The sequence below is a fragment of the Balaenoptera physalus genome (genome assembly GCF_965194825.1).
Source record: "Balaenoptera physalus genome assembly, chromosome: 4".
Classification (NCBI taxonomy): Eukaryota; Metazoa; Chordata; class Mammalia; order Artiodactyla; family Balaenopteridae; genus Balaenoptera; species Balaenoptera physalus.
Window position 1 is genome coordinate 120,021,253 of NC_138891.1, and position 10,072 is coordinate 120,031,324.

Consider the following 10,072-nt stretch of genomic DNA (forward strand, 5'->3'; position numbering starts at 1 on the left):
TCCCCGCTTCTCCTAATCATGCCTCAGAAATGGCATCAGATTCAGAACTGATCTCTGCCTCTAGAAGACTCTTCTCAGAGCCTTCAGAATCCCTCTCTCCTCTGTCACAACTCCTCATAGCGCCTCCTCGCCGGTCAATCTGGTTTCCACAGACTTCACACCTGCTCCTGGTCAGTTTGGCTCATTAGGCTTTAACAGTAGACCCAAGACAGGAAACAGTGTGCATCAATACCTGAATGAACAAGCAATGGGATACAACTCGGTAGTAAGAAAGAACGGACTACTGATATATATACAACAACATAGATCAATTGGATCAGTCTTAAAAGCCTTACGATGAATAAAAGAAGCAAAAGTGTGTACTGTAGAAGCAGTACGAAGAAGCAGAACTAATCTATAGCAATAGAAATCTGATCAGCTGCTGTCTGGGACCAGGATTGTGCAGTGAGATCAACTGCAGTCAGCTTGCGGGAAATTGCTTGGGAGAGGATTGGAGTGGTGCTTTGTGTTGAAAGTGATCGGCTCACATGATTAAAATGTGTTAATTTTATTGTATGTGTATTATGCCTTAGTGCAGTTCAACAAGGGAGTATGAACTTCCAGGGTGTTAACCTAGTGTTGAGGTGGGTTGCACATAATGGAGTTAGCAGCTGCTCTAAGTGGTTACCCGGAGAGACCTGGAATATAACCTCAGATCTGCCTTTTTATAACACTGCTCTCTGGGTGGTTTTGGATTGCTGTAAATGTGGGAAATAATTGGTCCTTGCTGTACTAAGTGAATTGTCCCTCTTATCAGCATAATTTATCGTCAGCCCCCTGATTGTTGGGTTAACAGCACACAGAGAGGGATGTGACAATGCACATACTCCAAGAGGGCTACATGTCAAGCTCCAAGTAGAAGAACAGGTTAGGAATGGCGGGTGGGGGGAAGAAGCTTCCTTGAGTCTGTCGTAGCCCAGCCCGCATCACCCTTGCTTTTTTCTCATGTGCCCCATGGGATGGAGGGGCACAGAGCCACACTTGAGATGCTGCCTGGCCTTGTGCAGCGGCTGCTTGCCTGAGCTCGTTCTTGCCTGTTTTGTGCTGGATCAAGCTGAGTAAACTGGCGTTGGCAACCTATTGTAGTCTTTCAGTCTTGTCCGCTCTGAACCCAGGACCCCCTGCTATTGAGTTAGTGGTTGTGCGACATGCTGTGTGTTTAAGTAATCATTAGAAACACACATTCCGTTCTGTTGTATAAAGTTATAACTTATTTTCTTTTCTCAGTTAAGCCTTCAGGTACAAGATGTTACATTGATGGATCAGAAGAAATTGGAAGTGACTTTAAACTAAAATGTGAACCAAGAGAAGGTTCACTCCCATTACGATATGAATGGCAAAAATTGTCCAACTCACAGAAACTGCCCACCTCATGGTTACCAGGTACTGCTGATTATGCACTTTGAATCGTGTGCCATTGATTTGGACTTAAGTCTAGTAGGGTTTGTGCATGTAAGTGTATATTTTTTAATCCCCAGATACCTTCCCTTTTCTAGACAGAGCAATCAGGATTCTATGGGAATTAGTCAGTGTTTTATAATGACAACTTGGTGTCATATAGTATAAGTGAAGAGATATTTTTATAATGATCACCATTTAGGATATTATAATTGGTTTCTTTGTTGTATATTTTTTAATTGATGGTAGTATTGATGGAAACTGTTCATTATCATAAATTAGTGGTTAAGTTACAACAAGAGCTGGATCTTGAGTGTTTTGCCTGGATGCATGTTGAAGATATGGTTATTTAACCATGGCATGTCTGTGAAAACAGCAAAACAACAGCTGTGACTAACCAAAAAGATTCAAATTGGTTAACTCTGATTACTCATCTGTATGTTATAATTAACCTGTTATTCAAACTGGTTACCGTGCTCCACCCTCCTCCCTCCCACCCTGCCCCGATCTTAAGCAGGATCTCTCTCCACCTCTGTTTTTCAAACTAAGAGGCTGAACAATACGACCGCCTCTAACTTTCTTTTATGTTTCTTCTGTCTGGGGGGATGAAATACATTTTGTAAATCTTACTGCTGCACCTAAGAACCTTTGTGTCACAGAATGTTTTTTTATAATCAATGTGGCTCTGCTTCAGCAGAGACGCTCTGTGCCTGGCTGAAGGGGGTCATGATTACCTTGGCTTTGACATAAATGAACTAGAGGCACAGTCGTTCGCATCCCGGAGACATGCGCGTGTCTTGCCAAGTTTGTTCTGTATGTAGCTTCAGTTTGTCTCACTTTTACCTGGATTGCCAACCAAGTAGAGTTTGCCTTTACTAAAAACTCAGCAAAAATAGGTTTTGCTCCCTTACCCCCTTTCTTTTCATAGAAATGACTTCACCTGTTATATCTGTAAAAAATGCCACTACCGAATACTCTGGGACATACAGCTGTACAGTCAAAAACAGAGTGGGCTCTGATCAATGCCTGCTGCGCCTGGATGTTGTTCCTCGTAAGTTATCTTCTTTCTGCTGTGATAGTGTTATCTTTATACAGCCTCCTTTGGTTCCATCAGTGAGTGTGGGTATTAAGGGCAAGGGGGTGCTAAGTTTGAGCAAAGCCCTCTGTGGCTTGGTTGCTAGTTTTTCTAAGTCATGGAAAGAAAAAAAGTACTACATTTTATTAATAAAAACCTTCTTCATCATTGTAGTGACATTAAAGAGGCAAGAGTTGTCAAATTGACTCTTGTACCATATTTAGCCAGTGTAAGTGAGGACAAGCTTTTTAGAACATTCTTATATGCCAACCAAGATAGCTGTGAATATTAAAATCTTTTAGAGTGGTTTTATTGTTTTTATCCTTGAAATAGCTTACACAGTTCAGAAGAAAGTTCTTTTAGTGGATTTTCCCCTAGACCAGAAAAAGCTAACTAATTTGTCTCTTAACGTTAGTATATGCGATGAAATCAATGTCATTGTGTATCCTTACCTTCAATATGACTAGATGGAAGTTTTTTTGTTTGTTTGTTTTGCTTTTTTTAATATTAATTATTAACATTTTATTCTAGCTTCAAATAGAGCTGGGACAATTGCAGGAGCCATTGTGGGAATTTTGCTGGCGCTAGTGCTCATTGGTCTTATCGTCTTCTGCTGTCGTAAAAAGCGCAGAGAAGAAAAATACGAAAAGGAAGTTCATCATGATATCAGGTAATTAAGTGACACAGGAGTTGACTGATGTATACGCAATTTATTATGTCACTAAAGCATTAATTCTCTTAACCATCTGAAGCATTTGCCCCTATGAGAATTGGATGAAAGAGCTATAGCTCTTCCCCTCAACACATTTGACAGCTTTTACTTATTTCAAGTGTGTGGAGCCAACCAACCTACATTGTGCCCTCCTCCCCCATTTTGGGCTCTACTTTAAGAACCATTGCAAAATGCTTTTCTCAAGACTGTCTACCTTCTCCCAATAAAGTACAGGCATGAAACAGCAAAGGAAACCATAAACAAGATGAAAAGACAGCCCTCAGTATGGGGGAAAATATTTGCAAATGAAGCAACTGACAAAGGATTAATCTCCAAAATATACAAACAGCTCATGCAGCTCAATATCAAAAAAACAAACAACCCAATCCAGAAATAGGCGGAAGACCTAAATAGACATTTCTCCAAAGAAGGCATACAGATTGCCAACAAACACATGAAAAGATGCTCAACATCACTAATCATTAGAGAAATGCAAATCAAAACCACAATGAGGTATCACCTCACACCGGTCAGAATGGCCATCATCAAAAAAATCTATAAACAATAAATGCTGGAGAGGGTGTGGAGAAAAGGGAACCCTCTTGCACTGTTGGGTGAAATGTAAATTGATACAGCCACTATGGAGAACAGTATGGAGGTTCCTTAAAAAAATAAAAATAGAACTACCATACAGCCCAGCAATCCCACTAGTGGGCATATACCCTGAGAAAACCATAATTCAAAAAGAGTCATGCACCACAATGTTCATTGCAGTTCTATTTACAATAGCCAGGACATGGAAGCAGTCTAAGTGTCCATCAACAGATGAATGGATAAAGGAGATGTGGCACATATATACAATGGAATATTACTCAGCCATAAAAAGAAACGAAATTATTTGTAGTGAGGTGGATGGACCTAGAGTCTGTCATACAGAGTGAAGTAAGTCAGAAAGAGAAAAACAAATACCGTATGCTAATACATATATGTGGAACCAAAAACAAACAAACAAAGAAACAGTTCTGATGAACCTAGTGGCAGGGCAGGAATAAAGACGCAGACGTAGAGAATGGACTTGAGGATAGAGGGAGGGGGAAGGGTAAGCTGAGAGGAAGTGAAAGAGTAACATGGACATATATACACTACCAAATATAAGGTAGCTAGTAGGAAGCAGCTGCATAGCACAGGGAGATCAGCTGAATGCTTTGTGTCCACCTAGAGGGGTGGGATAGGGAGGGTGGGAGGGATGCTCAAGAGGTGGGGGATATGGGGATATATGTATGCATATAGCTGATTCCCTTTGTTGTACAGTAGAAACTAACATAACGTTGTAAAGCAATTATACTCCAATAAAAATGTGAAAGAAAAAAGAAGTACAGGCATAAAGTTTTCAAAAAATGGAGATGTTAAGGTTTTGGGTTTTTTTTTTTAAAGATCTGATTGTATCACGTGACATAGGTAGTTAATAGAACTATGGGTAATGTGATTTTATTTTATTTTTTAAATATTCTAAACCAGTAGATCTTAACTAGAAGTGCACATTGGATTATAGAACTTGTAAAAATAGTAACATATGACCAAAGTAACACCCAGAAAATTGACATTTGGTGGGTCTGGGCACTTTTATTTTTTAAATGCACAGAAGTAACTCAGATATATATTCTATGTCAGTGCTTAGTGTGAAAATTCTTATGCCTAATTCTCAGTTTTTGCAAACTTCAATCTGCTAAGTTTTCAGCTAAAGTCTTAAGATGAGTAACTTTCATAATAAAAAGGATATTTTGTCTTGTTCTGTTTTTGGTAGAAATATCTGTAGGTGTTAGTGCTTTATTGACTGTAGAGTGTTATGTGACTATAACCAGGTTATCTTGATTAGTGATACTAGAATATGAAAATATTTGAAGTTTGTTCTTTGTAATACAGCATTATAGAATCGCACATTTTTGTAAAAAACACATTTCATTGTGTGTGAAGATAGAAACTGTAAATGATAAATTTGGGACAGATACACAGTTCATGACATTATGCCTTATTGTGCTTGTTTTTTGTGTGTCACACACAATTTTATGTACTTAATGCTTAAATAGAGGCTCTTCCCTACCCATGATTCATAGGTTACATATTGTAGGTTTTTAGAAATTTGTTCTTTGAACGTGTATTGGGATCTTTATTTCTAGGGAAGACGTGCCTCCTCCAAAGAGCCGTACGTCCACTGCCAGAAGCTACCTCGGCAGCAATCACTCATCCCTGGGATCCATGTCCCCTTCCAACATGGAAGGGTATTCCAAGACTCAGTATAACCAAGTACCAAGCGAAGACTTTGAGCGCGATCCTCAGAGTCCGACTCTCCCAACTGCTAAGGTAGCTGCCCCTAATCTCAGTAGGATGGGAGCGGTGCCCGTGATGATTCCAGCACAGAGCAAAGACGGGTCCATAGTATAGAGCCTCTGTACCCTTCATCTGTGCTCTCCTCTTGAGATGTGAACACCTGTTTTAATTTTTGCTACCAGCCTCAAAATATATATATATATAAAAAGTTAACCAAAAACTGTAAGAATAATACTTCAAAAAGTTTTGTTTGGTTATATTGAAATAGTAAAGGCATTAAAGTTCTAAGGACAAATTCACCATCTAAATAATATTTCCTTTAAGAGCTTGACTTTATAGGTTTCTGACTATCAATACTTAAGTCAGCTGTGGCACTTTGAATATGAAATCATAGGTGAAGAAATAAATTGGTGAACTTACACGCATACCAAGTTGATACTTGAATCATCTGAAAGTGGTACTTTATAATTTCTGTTATTTTTATATTGCTTTTTTCAATTAATTTATGACCCAGTAGTGTCCCCGCAACCCCCTGCCAAAATTGGTAAAGAAAGATTCATGGCAAAAATACTTACGTAGATTTATGTTTGTTCTTGTTTTTGCTTCTTCGAAAACTCTGAATGTGTTTGAAGAGTCTCTAATAACTAGAAAACACTACTAGAAGTCACTAGTTCTGAGTAATTCATAAACCTTGTATATGAAATGACTTAAGTATTTAATTGCTAGATTGCTGTGGGCAGCAGGGACATAGTAAGCTCTTCTGTATGCTAAAATAAAGGAGCATTTATCTGATTCATTTAGAAAATTTGTTGTCAGCTACCTATAGCGATGACACTAATGGTGCAGTCGTAAGGATGAATTTTGTTGATTAATGTTCCAATGCCCTGAGGCCTGTGGTGGTCTTCAGAACAGTGACCTGCTATCAGGGAAGTGTAGTATTTTGCAATTCCCAAGTAAATGCTGGTCCTCCACTTTAGGTGATATTTTTCTAATAAGAAAAATTTACAACTCATTTATTATTCGACAATTACAGATTTTAATTATTGGTTCTAAATTTAAAATTTTTTTTTCCTGGTTCAGTGTTTTGTTTTTGTTTCTGTGATGGTGTTGTACATTATATGTTCTAGAAATGTAATCTTAAATTACCCTCTTGAATGCAGTTCCTGGAGGATATTTTCTTCATAGACTTAGAATGATGAAATACACTTTAAACTAGTAAGGGTCCTCTATCAATTCTGTGTTTCAGACTTGGGAGGATGTACAGTTGCTATTGTATGGCCAGCATGTCTTGTGTAGTTGCAGAAAATCAAGTTGAGCTTTGAAAAGTTTGTCTTAGTTTTGTGGAAGTGACTTAATCTTTAAAAAAAAAAAAGAAAAAGAAAAAAAGAAGAGAGAAATGAAAGGAAAAGGAATAAAAGGAATACTCCTACCTGCCAAATGTGTTAAGTACTGTTTTAGTAGATGAAAGTGAATTTATTGTACTTTCCTTAAGATTGTGAGGGAGTGTGGATTGAGTAGAATGAGCCACCAGTTTCTTTCTAGTAGTACGGTCTGCAGTAAATTATTTCACTAGCTCTGAAACCTTTTCCCTAGATTTTAGTAGGGAGTTGGTTTCTGTTCATCTCTTTGGGTGCTGTGGTGGTAAATGCTACATTATAAATTAATGTTGGCATGAGTTTATGATTAGGCAGAGGATTGTATACACTTTTTAATGGTAAATTGAAGCTGAATGTGTAATGGATTCGTGTATAGTTTTACATATTTGGAAGCATTTTAAAAATAGGTTTTTAACATTACATAATATTGCTTTTATTCTTGTGTTAACGTTTTCATCTGTGCCTTTTGGGTAATTTAGTTTTTATTATGAATTTCTGGTGCCTATGAGCTAGCTATCGCCTGAAAGGTGCTTAGAGGTGAAGGTACTGTTCCTAAAAATGCATCACTGTGATACCTTTCTATCCTCATACTTTCAGTCTTGCCTCTTTTCTGATCTTTTTGGATGCAAGTTAACTGATTGTGTTACTCATAAAGTTTTTAAAATTTCAACATCCCCTACACTCTTTTGACTGTGTTTCTGATTTTATAATAATAACTATTTTTGAATACCAGGCCTCTGGTCTGTTTCATATGAATAAAATTTATAAGATATTATAAAAATAAATAGCAGAGCACAGACGTTACTAATAAAAATTTTGGTCCTCTCTAGTCCCAGTTTTCATATAATGAAAATTAGGCTGTCAATCTGAGTAGAAATTACTACAAAAGGTGGACATATGTAAGGCTTTCCTTCCCTTAGACTTCATAGTTCGTCTAGGATTTGGTTATAAGTAAATCAGAATGTCTTCCAGAAACGCTTCCTTCCAGTTCAGGGCCATTACCACCTACAGCCTGAGAAACAAGCTTGGAAAAAAAACTACTGTTGTGACCTGAAGAGACCTACTGGATGTGGTTGAGTTTAGAGGACAGAACTCAGTTTTAGGTTTATGTCTCCAGCTACTCATTGTAAATTTCAGTGAATCCAAAAGTCAAATAGTACTGATAACTTCCTAAATAATTCTCAGTGGTAGTTTCTGGTGAACTAGAGATCAAGTATTTGTTCTAGAATTACTATTGGTAATCATCAAGCAAGTCAACAAAAAATTGTTATTCAAGCATTTCCACTAGAAGCCAAACATCAGTCAAGGACGGCACTGAACCTTCAAAGCAAAACTCTTCCATTCTACTTTATACCTAAGAGACTTGACACCATCTTTCTGAGTTATGCAGGATAACTTCAAAAGAAATATCATAGAGGATGTAATTCTGTGCTTTGAATATGTAGATTACAGGTTTCTTTTTCTTATGGCAACCTTACTAATATTTCCCTGTTAGAAGGCCAAAAACAAAAAACCTTATTGATAAACGGGCCAAATAACTTTCTTTAAATTTGGGCTATCTGCCGGGAAGTTGTTACAATGGAAACACAGACTGTGTCTTAGGGGGAGATTAATTCAAGAAACACAATTAGATTATTGGTATGAATTAATACCTGGTTTTTATTAAAAAGATAATTTTTAGGATTGAGTTCTGGAAATTTGGAGCAAGTGAAGGGGCAAATAAACATTTTGATTAAATATGAAAAGAACTCATTGCATGAAGTTGGATGTCAAATTCTGTAATGTACGGCTTCTTAACTATTCTCTGTCTTTCTGTGTGCGTGCAGCATGTAAATCTGAAGTTATATGAACGTTTAAAGTTTTTTTTCTAATCTTGTTTCATCTCCACAGTGTTTAGGGCTTTCAGATGCCTTATTCCAGTGTGAACAGAAAAAGTCCGTATTTTTTGTGGTTACTGCTTTGATGTGTCGTGTAAGGAGTAGTTTGTAGAAAATGTTGGCATAATTTTAACTTTTTAGTGGCTTGTGACATTATATATTATATATATGTATATATATCTTTATAATATTCCTGTGTTTAGTAGTATAAATGTTCTGGGCAAGTTTTAATATTTCAAATGCCTTTGGATATTCTTGCAGTAAAGACAACGTGTTCTGTAGTTAGATTTTTTTTACTCATTTGACACTGAAATGGTCTATAACTGAGCACAAATTCTACCTAATAGAAGCAGGAAAGGATAATAAATAAATTGGTGAATTGTGGTTCTGTTTATCTTATGGATGGTAACACCAGCAAATATTTGCTGCATTTGGCTTCTCACTGTTCATTAAAATCCAGTTTTACAAAATACCCTATTTTGTAATTTCAGAGTGCGGTGTGAATATCAGTTGGATTTGGTTTTGACCCTGAACACTAAAAGCTCCAAAGAACTCTGTTTTCTACTAACTTAATGGCACAAGTGTTAAGAGAACCACAATTCACTGATTCACTGATTTTCATCCCTAACTGTGAATTTCTGTGACAAATACACTTATACTACTGAGAAGTAGTATTTTGACACTTCACATATGCAAGTAGAGAATTGATAGTGTCAGTTTCAGAAATGATTTTTTGTATTTCAAGTTTCTGGCTTAAATATCCAATGGTGCAGATTTTGAAATTTGTAAGAACAAAATTTGGTTTAAAAAAAAAGCCAAAAACTTGCTCTGGTTTTGTGACCTTGTGTACCTTTAAAAAAAAAATAAAATCAAGAAAGCAGTTTTCTGCCTCATGGTGTGGCTTCATTGTGCCTTTTATTAAAAAATGTCTACTTTATAAAGCTTCATTATACTGTTCCTCTCTGCTTTCCTGAGCCAGGGTTTCCTTTTGCCCTCTCCTTTGCATCTTTTATTAAACAAAGTAAAGATCAGAACAATAACATCAATGAAAACATATCAAACATATTTATAGAAATTTCTCCAGTCCTGTGCATCTATATGACAGTAAATAACATAATGTATTTGGGGTTGAAACCTCCAAAGTTCTGTTACCGTGTCACAGTTTACAGTGTAAATTCAAGAGTTTTTCAGATGAATTAAAAATGCGCGTACATGGGGCTTCCCTGGTGGCGCAGTGGTTGAGAATCTGCCTGCCAATGCAGGGGAC

General features: G+C 37.0%; 1 protein-coding gene across 3 annotated transcripts in view; it reads left to right on the forward strand.

Moving 5' to 3' along the window:
• Positions 1 to 9,688, forward strand: part of CXADR (CXADR cell adhesion molecule) — a 50,892-nt gene extending 41,204 nt beyond the window's left edge. Inside the window, exons 4-8 of one of the 3 annotated variants that reach the window (XM_082460521.1) lie at positions 1,267 to 1,422; positions 2,366 to 2,488; positions 3,044 to 3,182; positions 5,402 to 5,585; positions 9,297 to 9,688. In XM_082460521.1, coding sequence (XP_082316647.1) covers positions 1,267 to 1,422; positions 2,366 to 2,488; positions 3,044 to 3,182; positions 5,402 to 5,585; positions 9,297 to 9,308 — 614 coding nt within the window. In that variant the 3' untranslated portion in view covers positions 9,309 to 9,688. Of the gene's footprint in view, positions 1 to 1,266; positions 1,423 to 2,365; positions 2,489 to 3,043; positions 3,183 to 5,401 lie in introns of all 3 variants that reach the window. The other 2 variants (XM_082460522.1, XM_082460520.1) reach the window with 2 other exon arrangements.
• Positions 9,689 to 10,072: the final 384 nt, after the last annotated feature.